At 48.7% G+C, this 23,740-nt stretch overlaps 1 protein-coding gene across 1 annotated transcript; it reads right to left on the reverse strand.

Annotated features, from left to right (window-relative positions):
* Window positions 1–487: 487 nt before the first annotated feature.
* LOC146042170 (phospholipase A2 inhibitor gamma subunit A-like) lies at window positions 488–21,076 on the reverse strand. Its single transcript, XM_083162094.1, has 6 exons — window positions 20,937–21,076; window positions 20,371–20,505; window positions 10,251–10,370; window positions 8,211–8,360; window positions 6,987–7,127; window positions 488–5,193 (listed from the first exon to the last, which is right to left on the reverse strand). The coding sequence occupies exons 1-6, from the start codon at window positions 20,938–20,940 to the stop codon at window positions 4,997–4,999; spliced, it is 747 nt and encodes a 248-aa protein (XP_083018220.1). The 5' UTR covers window positions 20,941–21,076; the 3' UTR covers window positions 488–4,996.
* Window positions 21,077–23,740: the final 2,664 nt, after the last annotated feature.

A 23,740-nucleotide genomic window follows, 5' to 3' on the forward strand; every position in this document is an offset into this window, starting at 1 on the left:
AGGTTGTCCATGGCAACCAATCAGCTTTGAAGTAACATTTATAAAGTGCATTCTATTCAATTATAGGTAGCAGCTGCTTGGTTGCCATGGGCAACTTCTCCACTGGCTAACTTCTCTACTCATTTCACTGCTTCCTGAATAGACCTCTATTATTATTATTATTATTATTATTATTATTATTATATCACTAGATACAGATACATGTGTATCCAGCTGTGGTGTCATGTTTGCGGTAAATTTACTAAAGCTTCTAAAAATGAAAAGAGATAATGTAGCCCATAGCAACTAGGAAGGTTATGTCTATTATTTAAAAAAAAAAAAACTATGATATAGTATTAAGCCCCGCCCTTTATGACAACTTGTCTTAATTTGCGGATTCCTGTTGATCTGCAAATTGAGGCAAATTGATTCGAGGGGGTGGGGCTTTGTATCAACACGTCTGCTCTCTCCTCTGTTGGGGCGTGGGGTGGGGGGGGGGGGGGGGGGGTTGTAGGTACTCCGGTGCTAACTTAGTACAATTGGTTGCTATGAGCAAAATCCTGTCTGGTAGTCAGCACCAAGGCTACAAAATGTTCTATCTGTGGCTAATTCTGCAATGAGTTTCCCATATATCAAAGACCATAATTCCAACTGTATCCGGAATTTCCAACCCCTAGCGATTGATTCATTAATGCCCAGGTATAATATGTACTTTAAGTACTAAAGCGAATATAGAAGTGATATGTTATTGATTTGCTGCTTTATACATTATAATTAATATTAACATTAATTTAATGCCACCAGCAGTGGTTAGTGATGTGCAGCTTACATAAATGAGAATTATATATATAGAGTATATGACTAAATGATGGTTGTGAAGCACAATAGGGTTAGATACATGACAATTTATCATGTACAGTATCTAACTGATGGTCCACACTGATTCGCTGAAGCCGTATGATAAAGCAAGCTTGACCAATGGGAAGGTTCTAAGTGTTGTACCGTGTTCAAAATGAAATAATACAAATCTAAAGATAAAATATGGTACTGTGGATGAGATGTAACAAACCCTCTACAGCAGGCATTCCCAACCACGGTCCTCAAGGCACACCAACAGTGCAGGTTTTAGTGATATCCACATACCCTCCAACTGTACCGTTTTAGCCAGTACAGTACCGGTTTTTAACAGTGTGTACCGGCTAAAATAAAGTGTACCGATTCTACCGATTTTTTTAAAGCTGTGGCTGAGGGATTCTGGGAGATGTAGTTAACACATCGCCGACTGCTCCCCAGCGAATGTGGGGGAGCGGCCGGCCAGGACTACATCTCCCAGGGTGCATATCGGTGGGACGTGCAGGCCCGGCTTCCCCCACTCAGGGGGAGACTCTGGTCAGGGGACATCACGGCTGTGGGGGGCGGCGTGTGCGAGCCGCTCTCTCCCCTCCCAGCTCCCTGGCCTCTTCCCTTGCAGCCCAGGACCTGCTCGCCCCCTCTCCAGGCTGGATTGGCTGATACGGGTGTGGGACACCCGGATTGGAGCCCTGATCAAAGAGTACCTGCCCTCCGGGCACCTCACCTGGGCGCTGAGCCGGGGATCCAGGTGAGCGGGGACCGGGGGGGGGGGGGGGGAGGACACAGAGGCTGGGGCTCACGGAGTAGCCAACGGTTATACACACATGTGTAGTCAACGGTCCAGTGGAAAAGTGAAGACCACGCCCCCTTTATAGATGGCCACGCCCACCATATATGGCCATACCCCCTGGCATGTACCGATTTTTGTATTAGAATTGTTGGAGGGTATGTATCCAGGCTTTAGCACAGATGGTTTAATCAGAATCACTCAGGTACTAATTAAGTCACCTGTGCTCAAGCCTGGATATCTACAAAACCTGCACTGTTATGCTGTGTACACACGGGGGCTGAAATCGCTGGAAATATGGTCGCTGGCGACCATATTGCCAGTGATTGGGAGTGTGCCCCGGCGATAAATGCGTGCTCCCGTTTTCAGCCCCTTTCCAATCGCTGGTCGCAGGAGCTTGCTCCTGCGACCAGCTAATTACCTCTGCGGCTCCCCCGGCAGAGGTTCCTTTTCATCAGCGACCATCTCTGGTCGCTGATGAAAAGGAGACACTGGGCAATATATTGCTGAGCAATATATCACCCCCCGTGTGTACAGGGCTTTGGTGTGCCTTGAGAACCGTGGTTGGGAAAGCCTGCTCTACAAGTACACTAACGCATTTACAGCGGTGCACCCGCACTGTGCGGCAATGCGCAAATGTTGCTTCCAACATCTGTATTGATTCGCAGACCCGGGCAACCACAAAAGTGGCATCGATTTTAGATCATTCGATTGTCACTGTTTTTAGTAACTATGGTTACACAGAACGGAGACACTGGTGCCGTGTTTTCTGCGTATAGGACTACATGCCCTGAAAACGGTTGTGACACTGCCACCCCTCCCTGTCGTCTCCCACAAGCAGTCACTAGTGATTTGCAGTGCGTCTGTGGTGCGCGTGCTGTGTGTCTGTGGTGCACGGGCTGTGCGTCTGTGGTGCGCGTGCTGTGCGTCTGTTGTGCGCGTGCTGTGCGTCTGTTGTGCGCATGCTGTGCGTCTGTGGTGCGCGGGCTGTGCGTCTGTGGTGCGCGTGCTGTGCGTCTCTTGTGCGCGGGCTGTGCGTCTGTGGTGCGCGTGCTGTGCGTCTGTGGTGCGCGTGCTGTGCGTCTCTTGTGCACGGGCTGTGCGTCTGTGGTGCGCGGGCTGTGCGTCTGTGGTGCGCGTGCTGTGCGTCTGTTGTGCGCGGGCTGTGCGTCTGTGGTGCGCGGGCTGTGCGTCTGTTGTGCGCGTGGTGTGCGTGCTGTGCGTCTGTTGTGCGCGGGCTGTGCGTCTGTGGTGCGCGGGCTGTGCGTCTGTGGTACGCGTGCTGTGCATCTGCACCACACGCTTTGTCGGCTGATAATCAATCAACTTTGCAAAAAAAATGTGTGTAATTGATAGCGATTATAATGCTGACAAAATGATCAGCATCTTATTTGTTTAATTGCCTCTATTATAATCAAATAAAGACATTTAATTTGTATTGTGATTCCCCTGTATATGAATGATACGGACACATACTGTAATAATGACTCTTCTACCGTAGGAGCAAATCAAATCAGTCCTGACAAAAGTGACGTATACGGCAGGATGTATCCGGACTGATCATAGACTAACTCATGATATATTAATGGTCGACAGTCAAAAGGTTGACAGGGTTTAAAGGTGGACACACAATAGGTCGACAGGGTCTAAATGCCGACATGGAAAAGGTCAATAGGGTTTAAAAGTCGACAGGCAATAGATCAACATGGTCAAAAGGTCGACATGGAAAATGTCAACATTAAAAAAGATTGACATGCATCTTTTGACTAAATTTTCAGCCGACATGTGCCGACAGGCGGTATTTCATGCCCTACCATCCACTAGGGCGTGGAGGGAGAATATAATGGTGTGCTGAGCGCAGGGAGGCACCGTGCCCGAAGCATAGCGAGCGCAGCGAACCATGCGAGGGGACGCTGTACACTTAGACAGTGTCCATGTCAACCTAGACACCCGAAAAACATTAAAAACTCATGTCGACATTTTACCATGTCGACCTTTTGGATGTCGACCTTTTGACCATGTCGACATTTTTCATGTCGATATTTTACCTGTGGACCTTTTGACAATGTCGACCTTTTTCAAGTCGACCATATAACCATGTCAACCTTTTACCTGTCAACCTTTTGACACTGTCGACCTTGTGACTGTCTACCTTTATGCGTCGACCATATGACTGTACATGATACATATCATAACCATTTTTAACAGCGTATTTCCTCCCGCCGCAGTCATGTAATACAGACAGGCCTGATGAAGATGGGTCATAGGATCGTCACTCTGAATGTCAACATTCATTGCGTCAACACTAAAGGTCAACACATGAAATAGATTGACATGGCTGACGTCGACAGGTTCAGAAGGCCGACAAAAGCATTATGTCGACAAAAAGTCGACATGCGTTTTTCATGTCCCGAATTTCGACGTGAGTCAACACGGACACCATCGCAGTGTACTGCGCCCCCTCGTACGGCTTGCTGCGTTCGCCATGCTTCGGGCTGCGCTCAGCATACTGGTATATTCTCACTACATGCCCTAGTGAATGGTAGGATATGAAATACCGACTGTCGACCTAATGCTTGTGTCGATTTTCCGACCCTGTTGACTTTAGCCATGTCAACCTTTAGTGGTCAACCTAATGCATGTCGTCCTAGCGTTCTTATCCTGTCCTGACATGCCCTCACCTGCATTATAGATGTAAGCAGGGATATACCAAGCATAAAATTAGAACACTTTTAATTAATGAGTCAATTAGGAAGTATAGATTTTGGGCCTGATTCAGAGACGTACACAATATCCATGTTTTCCGCTGTGCAATAATTTTTTTGGCGCCATTTTTGCTCATTGCGCGTGTACTGCGAAGGTCTGTCGGGGAAGATTTAGTTGGCCAGGGATTGATGCCTCTTGTACGGATTCAGTATTGAATCCCGGCGGTCGGGATCCCGGCGTTCAGAATCCCGACGCCGGAATCCCAACCGCCGAAATCCCGACAAGGGGGGGACGTGGATCGCCCCCCCTTGCGGGCTCGCTGCGCTCGCCACGCAGCGGGCCCGGTGCCTCGCTACGCTCGGCACACTAATTTATTCTCCCTCCAGGGGTGTCGTGGACACCCCCCGAAGGGAGAAAGTGTCGGGATTTCGGAGGTCGGGATTCCGGCGTCGGGATTCTGAACGCCGGGATCCCGACCGCCGGGATCTTAACTGCATCCCCTCTTGTATGCAACCGCTGGGATGTACAAAGCGGTCAGCTGGCCTCAGTCTCAATACAAATCCAGGCACCGGCGACATTTGGGTATATGTGGGCACAGCCGCTGCATACTAATTTGTAGCTGCTGTGGCACTACTTACATTTCTGAATCAGGCCCATAGATGTAGCAATTGATCATATGAACTTTAAAAGGAGACTAGCTGAAATAAGAAGCAAAAGCAAGTTATAGTGGAGCCCAGCAGCTCCGTCCGTGCAGGTGACGTGCGATTTCATGGTGAACTCTCCGTAGGACTTATTTGTTAGGCGAAGGGCACAAAACTCTGGTGTTGCACAGCCGCGGAGGCTCTCGGACGCTGCGCCGGATGATCCCACTGGGGAAGCAAAGGAATGCAAAATAAATAGCATATACATTTGCGTCTTATACCGCTTTCAGGTCGCTACTGCTGGGTCGGATCAGGGACACTAAAATAGATGAAAACTTATGTTGACCTTATCATGTGTCGACCATACTTGCATCCAGAAAATAGGGTCCCCCTCCTGGCCCCCTGGAAGGTTGGGAAATCCTCCCACAAGTCCCACTTGTAAATGCCGATTAAATAACGGCATTCGTAAGTGAATGCTCAGGGGGGCTAAAAATGCCTAATTTGGGCCTCGCCCACTCCGCGTACACACGCAAACCGCAGCAGTTGTAAAGATGGGGGTGGGGCTACATTACAGCAAGCCCCCCCCCACACACACACTCACCCCAGAAACAGGCTGAAAGTCTCCTCTCCGGGCCTCTCCCGGAGAGGAGAACAAGATAATAGGCATGTTTCGTGTCAACCTTTTACCATGTCCTTTAAATGTCACGTCCACTATGTCGACTATGTGCATGTCCACCTTTATCTATCCTCCTAAAGACTCTCGGTTTAGACATTGGGGGTTATTTTAGTTCACTCGGAAAGGCACAATCACTCTCTAATGGACAAAACCATGCTGCACTGTAGGTGGGGCTGATGTAACATGTGCAGAGAGAGTCAGATTTGGGTGTTTTAATGTTTCTGTGCAGGGTAACTACTGGCTTCTTTATTTTTACACTGCAATATAGATATCAGTTTGAGATACAAACTCCACCCGAATCTAATTCTCTCAGCACATGTTACATCAGCCCCCCTGCAGTGCAGCATGGTTTTGTCATTTAGAGAGTGTTTGTGCCTTTCCGAGTGAACTAGAATAACCCCCATTGTCTGAGAGCTGGAGGGATTGGCTACCGTCAGCTCTGTCCACTGGTATACTGTAACACTGTGCTAGAGTCTACTGTGCATGTGGAGGTCTCCAGGAAAATGCTACCGGAGCCATTTTTCCAATGATTTCCCTATTGTCTATCAGCAAAATGCCAGAAGAATGTCCACTGCACCATTTTCCCAGTTACATTTCAGAGCCGACGCTGCAGGTACCTGACTTCGGGGAGGTACTGTAAGTATTGAATGACATGAGTGCAGGGTGTGCGGTGTGCTGGACCCAGGGGCCTGATTGCACCACACAGCCTGCACCCATAGATATGCCAGTGCTTGACGCTCCTAACATGTAACTTGTGTAACCTGCAATGTCCTAGTTCAGCCAGTACCTGTACCTCTGGCGAACTCGAACGCTATTACTTCCCGCCAAACAGGAGTCTATATTTATGTACATTTCCGTGCAATGATTTAATATTGGGTATTTCCAGGGGTGTAGTATGGTAGATTGACAATGGCAAGGTTGTTAGTCAACAGGCCAACACCAAACGTTGTTGTAAGTGGGCCGAATCTTGGATATATTATATTATGTGACCGCTATCAGTACAAACGTGAATCCTTGCTGGCTCGCTTCCCCCGCCATACATCGGGAACGGTGCCGCTTTGCTTGTGTTAAGGTGGCCATACATCTACAGATCGATTGTCAGATTGGGCTGATTGGAACAAAAACCTGGTAATGGATGACTGACAGTTTTTGGCAGTTTTCCAGCATTTCAAAGCAAATGGTCAACTGTCATTTGGTCTCATCCATTACCAGGACTTTGTTCCAACCAGCCAGATCTGACAATCGATCTGTAGATGTATGGGGCCCATAAGTGTAGAAATCTTCCGGCAGATATGGAGACTGCACAAATAGGCAAATACCAGAGAGATTCAATAACAGCAATTACCTCTTACGGATGAGACCTGAGAGATGCACTTTTTCTCTTCCCCAAGGCAATCCATGAATACATCAGTCTGACAGGGCTTGTCTGACAGATCATAGCATGACTTGCACCTAACACCATTCTTATTGTAGTAATCCGGGGGCGCTTCAAAATATCAAACAGAAAGGAAACAGAATTGAAAGCAACACAGCTATTTTGGTATTTGTGTAAAATGTTTTTGATTTTTGCAATAATTGAGGAGAATAGTTGTAATAAGAAGTAAAAACATGCTGACATTTTGGGCCCCCCTGGCCCAAAAAATTCTGGCACCACTCTTCCATACATTACTTATAATTTTTTGTCCTACATGCTCATTGCCGGGGGTTACATGCTCATTGACGGGTGCTTACATCCTTGTTGCTGGGGATTACATGCTTGTTGTCTAGGACTTACATGCTCATTGCTGGGGGGGTACATGGTCATTGCCAGGACTCCCCACATGCAGTGCCGTAACACTGGCATTGCAGCCCAAGCGGTGGCTTGGGGAAGCCGGCACTGTAGGGGGCGCATGGGCTCTGCAGATACCAATGGGTTTGGCCATCTGTATGGAATCTGCAGAAAATATCCCTCCAAAAATGGCCGCTGCCTTGGAGGAGACAATGCAAGAGGTCCTACTGGAAGTAGGGATAGATGCTACAGGTCCTACTGGGTAGTTTATATAACTACTCGGAAGTTACGGACTTCGGTTAGCATTATATTTATTGCCACTGACAATGAGCATGTAAACCCCTGTCAATGGGCATCGGACAATGGCAATGAGCATGTAACCCCTGGCAATGAGCATGTAACCCCTGGCGAGCATGAAACCCCTGGCAATGAGCATGCAACTCCTGTCAATGAGCACGAAACCCCTGGAGATGAGCATTTAGGTAAAAAAAAAGTCTAATACATGAACGGGGGGGGGGGTTGGGGTCTGAATTTTTTTTTGCAGGGGGTGCAAAATTTCTAGTTACCCCATTGCCCACACATGATAAGTGCAGATGGAGAAAAGGTTTGTAAATGGAGGGGAGGGGAGGGGAGAGAGAGCACTTGACGAGAGTGGGACATGTCATTTACAGCTTTAAGAAAATTATGAACGACGAGTTCCACCCATTCTTTGCAATGAAAGCGCTAAGTCCCTACATATCCATGGTCTAAGTGGCATGGATCATCCCCTGTTGTTCCCACTACAAGAAAATGGACACTTACGGACAGGCTGCTGAGGGCTACAATTGTCCGCGTAACAGCAGGTGATGCCGGTTTTGCTTTTGGCAATAGTGTTACTCAGACTCATAGCACTGGGACATAGGCTGCGTGGTCCACAGTCTCTAACAAACATTTTGCTTTCTCCAACTCCACCTGTAGATAAAGAGTAGATTAAATGTGAATTTTCATTTTGATTAATGGAAATAATATACACTGGAAGTATCATCACTTTGTGAAAGATGCTCCTCGGGGGCGGTCTTTGTGGCACATGCTCCTCGGGGGCAGTCTTGGTGGCACATGCTCCTCATGGGCGGTCCATTTGCTCCCTGGCACTTTTTTTTTCATTCAAATGTTTTATGGATCTCAAGCTATTTGGATCACAGGAAAATTTTGCAAACATTTTGGGATGAAATCCCAAATCACCCCTTATCACCAGAATGTTTTGAGCTGCAAATCTCACATTTACTAACAATAGTGTTTGGGTACTTGATTCCTAGCACTGCGCCCACTAAGCAAATAGCTTAGTGGGCTATTCTGCGTAGGAAAATCTCATTGCATTGCATCGCGTATCGTGTATAGTGCTGTGCGAAGCGTGCAATGTGATGTCCATATTAAGTGCACAGGAGTGCTTATACAATGAAATATCGCATAGGATCGCATGGCACCAAATGCGATGCGATGCAATATTTCATTGTACAAGCACCCATGCCATCAGATGTGATGGGTGCTTACTATGACATGTGATGTGATTACACGTGATGGGTGCTTACAATTGTAAGCACCTCTGGCATTGTTTTGCGTCACCCCCTGTATCCACGCCACCCCAAAGCATGGTGAGTGCAGCAAGCCCCGTGAGGGGCGGCGGAACGCGTCCTCTGACCTTTTCATACCCACACTATCCACGTCGGCGTGGAGCTGATTTTATACAGTGTGGCGAGCGCAGCGAGCCACCGAGCCCAAAGCGTGGTGAGCGGACGCGGATTACTTTACATGTATACATGTATATTCGGTGTATACATGTATAAATTCAACTCCATGCCAACGTGGATAGTGGGATATGAAAAAGTCGGAGGATGCGTTCCGCCGCCCATCGAGGGGCTCGATGCGCGTGCCACACTTGGACACAGGGGGTGACGCAAAACAATGCCAGAGGTCCTTACAATTGTAAGCACCCATCACATGTAATCACAGTACGGATGGTGTAATGGTTAGCATTACTGCCTCCCAGCACTGAGGTCATGGGTTTGATTCCCACCATGGCCCTAACTGTGCGGAGTTTGTATATTCTCCCCGTACTTGCGTGGGTTTCCTCTGGGTACTCTGGTTTCCTCCCACAATCCAAAAATATACTGGTAGGTTAATTGGCTCCTAACAAAATTAACCCTAGAATGTCTGTGTGTGCGTGTACATGTGGTAGGGAATATAGATGGTAAGCTCCACTGGGGCAGGGACTGATGTGAATGTTCAAATATTCTCTGTAAAGCGCTGCGGAATATGTGTGCGCTATATAAGAAACTGTTAATGAATAAATAATAATGACAGGTAGCGGGAACATGAAAATCGCATCGCATCGCATGCTAGTACTATGCGTTATGCGATGCGATTTGACTACGTTTGCGTACGTAGCAAATCTGGGCGCCGTGCTAGGAAACAAGTACCAGTGTTTGTGTAATATCTTTCAGTAGGTTCAAACTTAGCTGCCATACGGGCTTTTTGTGGTTTCATTGAATTTAAGGGTTAACCCGTTGAGTGCCAAGTAAATTTGTCAAAATACGTGTGAAAACATTTTTCTTCTTAATAAATCCTTAAAAAAATCTTTTTTTTCTACATAACATTTTTTATTTGAATTTCTATAACAAATGTGAGCGACGCCGGCATTTTTGGCAGATATTTTTAACATGTCCCACAGAGTTGTGGGCACCCAAAGGGTTCATTTTATAAAACAAAAGAAAGACAAACTAATATACTGTATGTATTGGTATTCTACATTTTTGCTATCCGTTGTCTGCCTTTGGTAGAACAAAATAATGTATAATATCGTACCGATCACAGCTACTGTGTACATGGATATACACACATCCTCCGGAGACGGACACGGTACTTCAGGTCCAGAACACTGCAAGCCGCTCAGCCCTGCGCATTTCGTACAGGTTATTGAATAACCTGAAAGATGAATAAAAGTACAAATATATTTGACACATAAAATATATGGAATAGAAGTTAAACAAAACTATAACGTCATAATATTATAGAAAGGCTGTCTTGAAAGTATCGGTGGCGCCTTCATCTTCTATGTCCACTACAACATCCGAACCATCCGAGCAGGGGGTGGAGAGGGGCGTGAAGGGCTGATTTTGCTCGTTACCATATGCGTACCCCCTGCATTTCATGGGCGTTCCCATGAAAACGCTGGGCGTACGTATGGTAATCCGGCCTTGACGCACGTGTGAGGAGCGGACATATGACATAGCCGGATGCCAGCTGCCCGCCCATATCCCTGCTTTTGCACGGAGAAATGCCCGAGTGGTCTGAAGCACTCGGTGCTGCCTGAGCACTCGGTCCAGCATTCGATGGGGGAGGTTCTGTTACGAGCCGCGCTGGCGGCTTCTGCCCGACGGGCTCCCGGCAGCTACGTTAAGCTGTTTTGCCATCTCAGCCGTGTGTATTTGAAGGTTGCAGGAATTGCCATTGATTGTTATATACCACCTCAGAGCATTGTTGCCATTTATTGTATACACCACCTCAGAGCATTGTTGCCATTGATTGTTATATATACCACCTCAGAGCATTGTTGCCATTGATTGTTATATACCACCTCAGAGCATTGTTGCCATTGACTGTATACATCTTTATTGCCATCTCGGAAGAGTCACCCCTCCTTAGGAGGTTCAGGGCTCCTCGCTGAGCTCCGCACTAGTTAGAGGTTCCCCTTGTTGTCGGCTAGCCTTAGCAGACACGTTGTCACACACAAGACCTGGTGGCATCGGGGTTAGAGCCGGCCTAACTGGCTCTTTCGGACGCGGCTATTATAGGCGAAGCCTAGCACCGCACGTGTCCGTCAACTGCTAGTCCGAGACAACGGAGTTAGGGTCAGCGGGGACGCCCCGAAACCTTAACATTATATCCGGCCAGACAAATATTTAAATATTTTGACTCATTTCATTTAGTAGATGGATCCCACGCAACAGTCCGCGGCTCAGATCCTGGCCGGTCAGGTACATAGCTTGACTCAGAGACTCCAGGACCTTACCCTCCGGGTAGATGTTCAAGACGAGAAGGTAGCACAGTCCCTTGCTACTCCCCGTCAGATTGAACCCAAGGTCAATCTCCCGGATCGATTTTCGGGGGATCGATCCCAATTTTTCAATTTTCGGGAGGCATGCAAATTGTATTTCAAGTTACGTCCACTCTCCTCAGGGTCAGAAATACAAAAGGTTGGGATAATTGTTACTCTCCTTCAAGGGGATCCTCAGACCTGGGCCTTTGGACTCCCTGCGGATGCAGAAGCCCTCACCTCAGTGAACAATTTCTTTTCGGCTATGGGTCTCCTTTACGATGATCCCGACCGCATCGCTTCAGCAGAAGCGAACCTGCGTTCCCTGAAACTGGGCAGGGGCCCAGCAGAAGCCTACTGTACCGAATTTAGAAGATGGGCGGTCGATTCGGGGTGGAATGACCCCGCTCTCCGTAGTCAGTTCAGGGTTGGCCTGTCCGAACGCATTAAAGATTGTTTGGTACAATATCCCGTGCCCGCGTCTCTAGATGAGTTAATGAAGCTCACTATTCGAATAGACCGGCGGCTTCGGGAGCGGCAGAGGGAAAAGGCCTCTGGTGGGTGGTTCTCTAGACCTACTGAGGAGGTGCTCGAGTCCGACGAAGAACCCATGCAGCTGGGTGCAACCCGGCTCTCGGTATCCGAGAAGAACCGTCGCAGAAGCAAGGGCTTGTGTCTCTACTGTGGGGGTCCAGGTCATCGGGCTGTGGAGTGTCCCCAAAAGTCAGTAAAAGACAAAGCCTAAGTGAGGGTGGGGAGCGTCATTTAGGTTTAGCCAGTTTTTCCCCTTTAAACTCAGTATTAATTACCACCATGATCAATTTTGCGGGGGTTGCCACTACTGTCACGGCCTTCTTAGATAGTGGTGCTGCGGGTAATTTTTTAGATTTAGGCCTGGCCATCAACCTGGTCCCTGGGGCTTCTTTACCGAAGGGACGGTTATATGCTCTCTCGATTCCTGAGACTCAGGCCATGGATTCATATATCCAAGAAAATATTTTAAAGGGGTTTATTCGCCCATCCAAATCTCCAGTTGGGGCGGGATTCTTTTTTGTGGAGAAAAAAGACGGCTCCCTGCGGCCTTGTATCGACTATCGGGCATTGAATAAGATTACGGTAAAAAATTCTTATCCGTTACCGTTAATTTCAGTTTTATTCGATCAAGTCCGGGAAGCTGTCATTTTTTCCAAAATTGACTTAAGAGGGGCTTACAACCTCATCAGAATACGTGAAGGGGATGAGTGGAAAACGGCCTTTAACACTCATACTGGCCATTATGAGTATCTCGTGATGCCGTTTGGCCTGTCTAATGCCCCTGCAGTCTTTCAGGACTTCATCAATGAGGTTCTCCGTGAATATCTTGGAGTCTTCACTGTGGTATATCTTGATGACATACTTATTTATTCTAAAAGCCTTCCGGAACATCGTCAGCACGTCAAACTGGTTCTTCAGAAACTCCGTGAGAATAGCCTGTACGCTAAATTGGAAAAATGCGAGTTCGAGGTGGATCAAATTGCATTTCTTGGATACATTATTTCCCCCAGGGGGTTCTCTATGGACCCAAGTAAGGTTCAGGCTGTTCTCTCATGGAACCGCCCCACCAGTTTGAAGGCCGTCCAGAGGTTCTTGGGCTTTGCGAATTATTATCGCCGGTTCATTCGCTCTTTTTCAGACATCGTAGCCCCTATTGTCGAACTTACCAAGAAGGGAGCTGATCCTCAGAGTTGGTCCACTCAAGCTATTGCGGCCTTTGAGAGGCTTAAGGAGGCCTTCTGTTCGGCACCTATTCTGAGACACCCGGACCCTAGAGTGCCCTTCCTGGTAGAAGTGGACGCATCTGAAATCGGAGCTGGTGCTGTATTATCACAAAAGGATCCCTTTGATAAAAAGATCCATCCTTGCGCATACCTTTCTCGCAAATTCTCTTCTGCAGAGAAAAATTATGATGTCGGGAATCGTGAGCTTTTGGCCATCAAATGGGCACTCCAGGAATGGCGCCACTGGTTGGAGGGGGCCAAACATGTGGTCACGGTTATCACTGATCATAAAAATTTAGCCTATATTGAGTCGGCCAAGCGTCTGAATCCCCGACAGGCCAGATGGGCCCTATTTTTTACCAGATTCAATTTCATTATAACCTTCAGACCGGGTCCTAAGAACGTTAAAGCGGATGCCCTATCCCGTAGTTTTCAGCCGCTTCAAGAACCCAAGTCTCCGGAGGTTGCCATTGTGCCAGCATCTATCATCATGGCCGGTCTAACGCAAGATCTAGCCTCCCAGGTCGTGGCATCCCAGGTTCTGGCTCACAAAGGTACTCCGGAAGGTCGTCTGTTTGTGCCTAAAACCCTCCGGATGTTGGTTCTTAAAGAATTCCACTCCACTAAAGTTTCTGGCCATCCCGGAGTAAAGAAGACAGTGGAGTCACTGTCCCGAGCGGTGTGGTGGCCCACTATTCGGTCGGACACTTATCAGTTTGTCATGTCCTGCGAGGTCTGTGCCCGAAATAAATCCTCCAGAAGATCACCCATTGGCCATTTATATCCACTGTCCATCCCTCACAAACCATGGTCTCACATCTCCATGGATTTCATTGTGGAGCTGCCCTTATCCGGTTCCTACAACACCATCTGGGTAACCGTAGACCGCTTCAGCAAGATGGCCCACTTTGTTCCTTTACGGAAAATTCCCAGCGCCCAAGACTTGGCTCGTCTGTTCATTCAACATATTTTTAAATTACACGGACTTCCTGTGGATATCGTGTCGGATAGGGGATCTCAGTTTGTGGCCAGATTCTGGAGATCCTTCTGTAAAAGTCTGGACATCCATGTGAGTCTCTCTTCGGGGTATCATCCTCAATCTAATGGACAGACCGAAAGAACCAATCAAAGTCTGGAACAGTACTTAAGGTGCTTTGTCTCTAAATGCCAAAATGACTGGGCTGAGTTACTTCCAGTAGCGGAGTTCTCTTACAATAATTCGTGTCACACGGCCTCTGGGAGATCTCCTTTTTATTGTAATACTGGCATACATCCTAAAGCCAATGCTTTTGATATTCAGTCACAAGACACTTCCTCCTCGTCTCTGGTAGCTCATTTAAGGAAGTCTTGGAAGAAGATTCATGAAGCCCTTGAACGGGCATCCCTTGCTTCTAAACGTTCTGTCGACAGACATAGAAGACCTTGCCGGTTCAGGGTAGGACAAAGGGTGTGGGTATCCACTCGTAATATTAAACTCCACCAGGCCACAGCGAAGTTGGGTCCAAAGTTTATTGGGCCGTTTCTAATTCTCAAGAAAGTCAATCCTGTAGCCTTCCAATTGTTGTTACCCAGGTCCTTAAAGATTAACAACGTGTTTCACTGTTCTCTCCTTAAGCCGGTGGTTTCCTCTACCCGTTTTGGAACCTCTCAGATCCGTAAAACCAGACCTGTTCTGGTCCAAGGGAATGAAGAATTTGTGGTGGAAAAGATTTTAGATTCCAAGAGGGTTCGGGGACACCTTAAATTCCTTGTACATTGGAAAAATTTCGGGATAGAAGAAAGGTCATGGGTATCGGAGAAATTCCTGCATGCTCCTAAATTAAAGGCCCTGTTTTTCAAGCAGTTCCCTGAGAAGCCTGGGGCCAAGGGTTCGGTGACCCCTCCTCAAGGGGGGGGTACTGTTACGAGCCGCGCTGGCGGCTTCTGCCCGACGGGCTCCCGGCAGCGTGTCCCGGCTGTTGCCCGGCAACCGGGACGCCGCTGCGTGACCACGACGGCGGGCGGGGACAGTATTGCTAGCCGCACTAGCAGCTTCCGCCGCCGCCCGATGGTCTCCCAGCAGCGCGTCCCGGCCGTTGCCCGGCAACCAGGACGCCGCTGTAGGACCACACTGACAGGCAGGGCTAGGGAGGCGGGGAGCAGCGCATCGCCACTTCCTCCCCAGCAGCAGCGGTTGCCTAGGCGACGGGGGACGCCAGGCAGCCGCAGGGAGGAAGGGGTGTAGCTCTCAGCTGTCTCCACTCGCAGCTGCAGGGCAGGCATTGGCTGGTCAATATATTTAAACCCCTCAAGCCTCTGGTCAGACGCCGGATATAGTTCTGACGTCCTGTCCAGAGTGTTCCCGGTTCCAGAGGCCAGTCCTGTCTGTCAGCTGTTGCTTGCCTGTCCTGTGGGATTTTCCTCTAGCCTTCCAGCTTTCCAGCCCAGACCCTGCCTTGTCCTTGCGCTCAGCAGCATTCCTGTGCACCTACCAGATAAGTGGGAACGTTTCCCATATCTTCCTCTCTTACTACGTTAAGCTGTTTTGCCATCTCAGCCGTGTGTATTTGAAGGTTGCAGGAATTGCCATTGATTGTTATATACCACCTCAGAGCATTGTTGCCATTTATTGTATACACCACCTCAGAGCATTGTTGCCATTGATTGTTATATATACCACCTCAGAGCATTGTTGCCATTGATTGTTATATACCACCTCAGAGCATTGTTGCCATTGACTGTATACATCTTTATTGCCATCTCGGAAGAGTCACCCCTCCTTAGGAGGTTCAGGGCTCCTCGCTGAGCTCCGCACTAGTTAGAGGTTCCCCTTGTTGTCGGCTAGCCTTAGCAGACACGTTGTCACACACAAGACCTGGTGGCATCGGGGTTAGAGCCGGCCTAACTGGCTCTTTCGGACGCGGCTATTATAGGCGAAGCCTAGCACCGCACGTGTCCGTCAACTGCTAGTCCGAGACAACGGAGTTAGGGTCAGCGGGGACGCCCCGAAACCTTAACAGGTTCCCACAGATGGAGGAGGTGTTCACATGAAAAATCCACTCGAGTTCCGTTCAGTTGGCGTCTTATCGCATTCTGACGGTGTGAGCGATCCGTATAGAAGGCGGGGCTAAGAACACTCGGTTCCTGTCCGAAAATACGCATCCGTACGATTCAACTAGAATAAGGGCCTATATCGTACTACGATATAGTCTTAACTGCACAGTCTGTTTTTCTATTTGATTTTGAATCAAATGTGTTTGATTTCCTTTTGATTTCCATTTTGATTAGATTTAAGCTAAAACGAATACGAAAGTATATGAAAATGAACCGTGTGTTCTCCGTAATAATCAAATGTGTACACCGCTCCAAGCGATTCGATCCTGATTGGATGGGATCTAATAGAAAGTAAGTTGCACCACGTGTACACTCCTATAGCCTAATATTATAGCTGGCAATCTGAGGCTGCAGTTATTTTCTGCTTCGTTTCCCCGTCTGACACATTGTATATAAAATATTTATCATCCGCCTTACAGTATCTAATTCAGACCTGCCACGCATGGATCTGAGCTGTTTTCTGCCTCTTGAAGAAGCTGCAGCCTGCAGTGAACCTCTCCGAGGAATATGGACATTATGGGCCTGATTCGCTGGATCGCTGCTGTGCGAAGGAAAATGGGCCACAATGCACGCTTGCTAGCCATTCGCACGGTGATTGACAGGAAGTCGGGATCTGGGGGTGGTTACCGGCCATTTAGCGAGAGTGCCGAGAGAAACGCAGGCTTGCCTAGGGAACAATAGGCGTGCCCAAGCATTTTTGGGGAGGGTGCACGACCTTAGGTGAAACTGCTGGGAAGCACCGGTTCTTGACTGCAAAGTCCTTGCTAGCGGCACATTTATTTGTCAGGCAGGATTTCACTATAGCGGGATGGCATCTAACTCATACTTGCCTACTTTAGATTTTACCTCTCCGGGAGAAACCGGGAGAGGCAACACGTCCGGGGGGGGAGGGGGCAAGGCTGACATCACTTGGCCTCGCTCCCATACTGGAAAACGTTGTGATTCGCGGGCCACTGAGAGGGGGCGGGGCTTAAATGCCACGAAATGCAGCGGTCGCATCATTTAAGCCCCGCCCCCTTACCGCGGACCCACGATTTACGGTAATTAAACCAGCGGGCAAGGGGGGAACGGGGGCTATCACCAGAAAACGGGAGACTTGCCCACCTTCCCGGGGGGGCGGGAGAAGGACCCGATTTTAGTGAGTGCACTTGTGCTCCTGCCGTGAGTGGGGTCCTGAGGACCAAGTCTGAGAACCCCTGCTCTAAATCTACAGCCCAAGACAAGGTGGGGGTGAATTATTAGATAGACCATATCTAGAGATAGACAGTCAACAGGTCTACCCCAAAAGGTGGACATGCAATAGATCCACAGGGTCAAACAGACAACATGGGGAAGGCCCACAGGGTCAAACTGTTGACATGAAAAAGAAAGACACGTGAAATAGGTAGACATGATTTTTTTTACAAAAAATTTTTGGGGTGTCAATGTCAACAACTGTTGACATGGACCCCCAATTAGGTAACACATACCCTTGCTCACCATGCTTCAGGCTCGGTGCCTCGCTACACTATTACATTCTCCCTCTTTGCCGACATGGATGTTAAAGTAAAAAATGTATGAAAAAAACAAACATGTCAACCTATTACATGTCATCCTTTTCCAAATTCGTCTTCCCTGCGGGCGCCCCCGCACGCTTGCATAGTCTCCAAGGCGCTCACAGCAGGGGGCGTACCCAAAAAAACGCTGGGCGCGCCCAGGAAACCACTGGGCATCCCCATACAAAAGGGGGCAGCTTCCTGCCTTCTAGGGGCGGGCGGCTGACATCTCTGGATATCAGCTGCCCACCCTGTTCTCTATGCCACCAGGGAGTGACTTAGATTAGCAAGCGTTTGAGAAATCATTCGATGTTCGACGACTATTGAATAAACTCACCATCGGGTATCCCCTTGACCCACCCTGTCTGTTGATACACTTAAATACAAACTTACTTAAACCTTATCTAAAACTTAACCTAAAATAAAGACACGACACAAAGTGCTGGCGTTTCAAAAACAGAATGTCAAATTTATTTTGACAATTAACTATGACTATAAATGGTGGCGGCACTAAAGAACGGTCATTATAGAAAAGGTGGGGTTAAAGATCACTTAAGCATACATACAACGCTGGATGACCACTCTCCCTGGTCAGCCACCAGGCCTGGTGGTGACGGCCATCCCCCGGGCAGAAGCGTGGCCCGTGATAATCATTGTCGAGGGAGAGTGCACCCCCACTACCTACACACATACAGAGTTCTTAAAGAATGACCGTTCTTTACCGCCGCCGAAGAGGAAGAGAAATAGGTAAGGGTGGGTGGGGCTTCTTGGACAGAGGGTGATCACTCTAAACTCTCAATCATTCCTACCCTGTCTAAACCCTCCCCCTGCTCTGATAGGCCTTGTGCCCATCCTCATTAGCATAGCATGTGACCAACAGCAGAGTGTACCCTGTGAGAACCCTCAGTGGTTTATGTCACCTCAGGCTTATTCAGCTTTCTGTGTTTCTTTATCTCATGGAAGGCTGCAATTGGACAATTATACAAAACATACATTCGCAGGCCTGCGGAAAAATTCGGCATCCAGTGGGGAGGAGGGGGGTGGTTTGTTCGTGCGGGGGACGATAGTTGGCTAGCAAAGCAGTGAAACTCACTGCTTTGGGAGTCAACCAGAATGAGGGCCTGAGCGCATATACTTACGACAAGGGTTCCTGTGTATTGCTATTGACATGAGCACATTATAATCCGCATTCTATTCTCAGCATGAGTGTTTTCCACTGTTGGAATTTCTGGCACTGTATCCACTAGTTAAGTGAATGTTCCAAGCATTGCTATATTTAGAGTAACACTCGCTGGGATGACAGGCTAGAACAAGCTCACCAGCCTTCGTAGCTAACGGTATACTATAGACTAAGAGTGTACGCAGGGCAGTGTATAACTTACAGTACTACAGAACTGAAAATAAAGGAACGTCATTATGTAACTGGCATTCCCATAACACAGACACAAGCGGAACTGATAAATGGAATTTGACACTGACCAGATCCCCATATAAGTAATCTAAAATCTCCATAACGGGAATCTCAGAACACAGTTATTTATAGCATTTACTGAGGACGCACCAAGTAGAGAAAGGTACTGTTATAATGCACAATATGTAGGAAAATATATGTATTATCTACTTAACTGCTTTGAATTTCTTATTACTGATTATCATATTTATATTGCTACAATGACATTAATTAATAAATACCTTATTGCAATTAAATTGTGTTAGTTTATTATTTGACAGAAAATTCTAAAATACTTATTTAGGCTTTTTTATTAAATATATATATATATATATATATATATATATATATATATATATAATTATCGTTTTCATACACATTATAATATTAATTTTGAGGCATATTTATTAAAGTGTCTTTATACTTTAATATATATACACAAATATTAAGGATCCCCATTATGTAAGAAGAAGGGACCACAGTGCCTTTATCTAATATTTTCCGCTGTCTCTACATCACCGACAGCAACAGAAGACCCCATTTGTGATTTTAGAAGTGAGAGACGTTGCCCGTAGCAACCAGAATCTATCTATTATCCTCTAGAAGATGCTTGATAAATTATAAGTAGAATCTAATTGGTTGCTATGGGCAACATCTCACACTACTCACACTTTAGTAAATGTACCCCTAGGTATCTATGGGGTTGCTGTGTTGTCTGATCTACTGCTCTAGAATGTTAAGCATTCTGGAGCTTGCACTCGGAGGTCACTAATGGCATCTTCAGATGACATTAGCCTATAGTATCCTATAGGCTACCTTTTTACCTTTTTTCAGGAGAGGGATCCTATCAGAACCCTGTCCCAGCAACTCAGTAATGGTACTTCTGGGAGAATAAAATCAAGGAGAATGTTTATGTTTGGAGGCTAGATGCAATAAGTAATACACATACCCCTTTATATCATGTCTTTATGCACTATACAGAAATCAGCTCAGTCATGTTCTGTGCGGCTGCAACTCTAAAGTACAAGTGACATCATACCGGGATAGCACTTACCTGTAGTGACCAGCGCAGCCAGGATGACGGTGGTTAGGAGAAGCTGTGCTTCCATGATTACTTGTGGAGGAGATGAGCGGAGGAGATGGATTGACAACAGCAGGTTTCTTTTAATAACCAGCACCGGGGCGTTGGCTTCATGATATAATGCAATTAGAGAAGAGGTGATGGGGTTAAAGACCAGCGCTGGGTTACATTCCCATCGCCTGTTTACCCACACAAAGCCCAGTAAGCTGGAGGAAATGGTACATTGCTGTATAAAATATAATATTAAGAAGCTGCCTTGGATTGCATTACAGTATGAAGGGGAAGATTTAAATTCATTTACTTATATCATAATCCTCTTCCAGGCCATTAAAAAAATAACCTTTTGTATTAAAATTAAAATAAAATGTTTTTGCATATACTTTTTTTTAATTGTACAAGAAAAAAAGCGGAGGAGAATACTTCTCAAAGGCGCATAGAACTAAGTCAAGAGAAAGCGAGGGCTGCCTAGGCATGAGGGCATATAAGAGCCTGGGAATTTTGTGATGGTATGACAAAAGCTGGAATAAGAGTTCCCTTACCCATAGAAGTGCAGGGTTGTTAGGTGTAGGCAATCAGGTGTAGAAGGGGTGGTAGCTTAGGCAGAGGTATATAAAGGGTAGTCAGGTGATCCATCTTCCTCTTGAGTCTGGATTTCTTTCAGGATCAGGGACAATTCGAGCTGCAGGGACAGAAAGCTGAAGCTAAGTACATTTTTGTGCCCCAGTTATTTCTTTCTGCCCACCGCTAGCACCATGCGCCGCTCTCAAAGGCATGCCCCCCCTCCCCGCTGGCTCTCCGCCACGGCGCGTCCCCTGTCTGCCGCAGCAGCACGTGGGGTCACCGCTCGGGAGTCGCGGCCTACCGCCGCGACGCCAGCCCTCTTCTGTTCTCCGGGCAGGCTGCCTCCTCAGTGTCCCCCTCCCCACCTCCAGTGGCGAGCGTGGAAGGCGGGTCCCCGCTCGGATTCGTCGCTGGATCTGTCCGGCGTGCGGCCTATGCACGCGCCGAGCGGGGCGCAGGGTGTGCACATGGTTGCACCATCCCCGGTCCCCGCGCCACCGCTCGGATCACCCAGCACAGCCAGCTCTGGCAGAGCTAGTGCTGCCCCTCTCCCCAGCCCCATCGCGGTGGGGAATGAGCCCCGGCGGTGGCTGGGGGGTCACAGACACCGCGCAGGAGCTCCACTCCGGCACCCAGGCCCCCTCCACTCCAGGCACCAGGTCTGATTGGCCCATAATTCAAGGGGGTGCCAGGACACCCGTGCAGGGGGGTGGGTATGATCCCATACAGGACATTCTCGGCGCAGGTCACGGTGCTCTAGCACCACCTGCTGGGCAGCTTGCATCCATGCTCTCCCAGGGTCCCATTAGTGTGCACATAGGGGGTTTCCTGCTTAGCCAGGGCACCCCATCCGCCCGGGCTCCCATGGTGGGGCCCCTTCACCAGCTTCCCACCCTGACACCCCCCTGGTAGGGGGGGTCTTAGACCCCGTCACACGGGGCCACCGACAGCGGGGACCCACTGCAGGTACCCTACCCCGGGCCACTTCCCTGTTTCCCAATGGTGTTCCCACCGGTGCAGGGGCAACAGTTCACCCCCTCATGGCCCTACCCACCACAGCTTGGTGCAGGGCCCCAATGTGCAACATGCCTACCAGCTGCACTGGGGGTACCCCCACGCAGAGGGTCAAGGCCATCAGGGGTTCCAGTGCTCGGGTATGGGGGGGCACTTCCCCAACTACTTCGGGCAGGGCTGGCCAAGCCAGCAGCACTTTCCCCCGCAGTTCCCACTGGGCGCACACGGGGGTTTTCAGCATAACTTCCTGGCTGCATCCAGTTCACGGTATTCCCAGGCCCCGGCTGCTAGCAGCGCCACCGTGACGTCAGCCACGGCCACCCAGTCCCGCAGGGAGGTAGGATTACCTGGGGCCACCAGTACCTTGTTAACCTTTTCTGCTTCTCCCGAGGTATCGGCGGTACGGCAGCAAGTGGTTTCAGAGGCGGAACGTCCCTCCAGAGATGGCGACAACGAACCGAGGCCGGGGTGCCGGCCGGCATCAACGACGCTGGCTTCCGCAGCTGACGCAGCTTCGGGCCTTCCTTTGGCCGTTGCAGGAACATCGCAAGAGGCCATGTCTCTGGGCACTGGGGACATGCCGGGTGATGGTGAGCATGATGATGACGATGTTGATTCTTCTTGTTCCACATCTGGCCATTCCTCTGGTAGCAGTGATGGGTCAGGTACTGGTAGACGCCCCCATAAACTAGCCAGGTTGGTGGCGCATGCGGCAGCAAAAAAGGTGGGCGGTGGTAAGCAGGCCAGCAAAGCCAAGCCCGCGGAGGCACCACAGCCCTCCACGGACATGGTCCATTGCAGCAACACGGCAGGATCCCGCGGCTTGCGCAAAGGCATCAAGGGAAAAATAGCCAAGGGGAAATTTGTGGACGTTTTCACATTGACTAGCGATATGAAGACGGAACATGAAAAGGCCAGGAAAGCTGCTGGTGCCAGTGAAAACCCTTACAGGAGTTTTCACCACTGGCTCAAGGGGTTCCTCATATTTGCATCATGCTACCTCGACACCAGGCCCGAGGAACATAACAATGTGCTCAGGTACATATTCCTGGTGAACGAGACGTTCATGGCTTACAAGGGCACGGCGTGGAGGGACTACGATGACAAGTTTCGTCTGACCCACGACGGCACCCGTGTAATGCCCATGGGTTTGAAACATGTCAAAATTTGGTTGGAGGTCATCAGGAAAGGCCAACCGGGTTCAGAGGCAACCCACAAGAAGCCATTTCTTGCGGGCAAGAAGGGGTCCAAGCCCGCCGCTAAAGGCAAAATGCTACGCGTTTAATGACTCCAAGTGCGACAGTAGCGCGAAATGCCGTTTTCGCCACGAGTGTCGCAACTGTGGAGCCAACCACCCGGCCAAGTCCTGTAAGTCAGGCACGGGTGGCGAGCACAACGCTGGCACTAAGTAAGGCCCCCTCCCCCATAGTCTTGGATGAGTTGTAACTGCGTTTGCGATCCTACCCCAATAGGGAGGATGCGCTGTTTTTATTACAAGGTTTTCGTTATGACTTTAGTTTGCCAATTTCAGATGATGCTAGGGTTGTGTCCCACAGGAATCTAAAATCGTCGGTGGAATTTCCTGAGGTGGTGAGACAGAAGGTGTAGGCCGAAGTGGCGTTGGGCAGAATGGTCGGCCCATTTGCCTCCGAGCCATTGAGCGATATGTGCTTCTCGCCTTTAGGCGCGGTGCCCAAGAAAGCTCCGGGTAAATACCGGCTTATCCAGCATCTGTCTCACCCTTATGGGTCATCCATCAACGATGCGA

Source organism: Crinia signifera, chromosome 19 (genome assembly GCF_055691185.1).
Source record: "Crinia signifera chromosome 19, ASM5569118v1, whole genome shotgun sequence".
NCBI classification, from domain to species: Eukaryota; Metazoa; Chordata; class Amphibia; order Anura; family Myobatrachidae; genus Crinia; species Crinia signifera.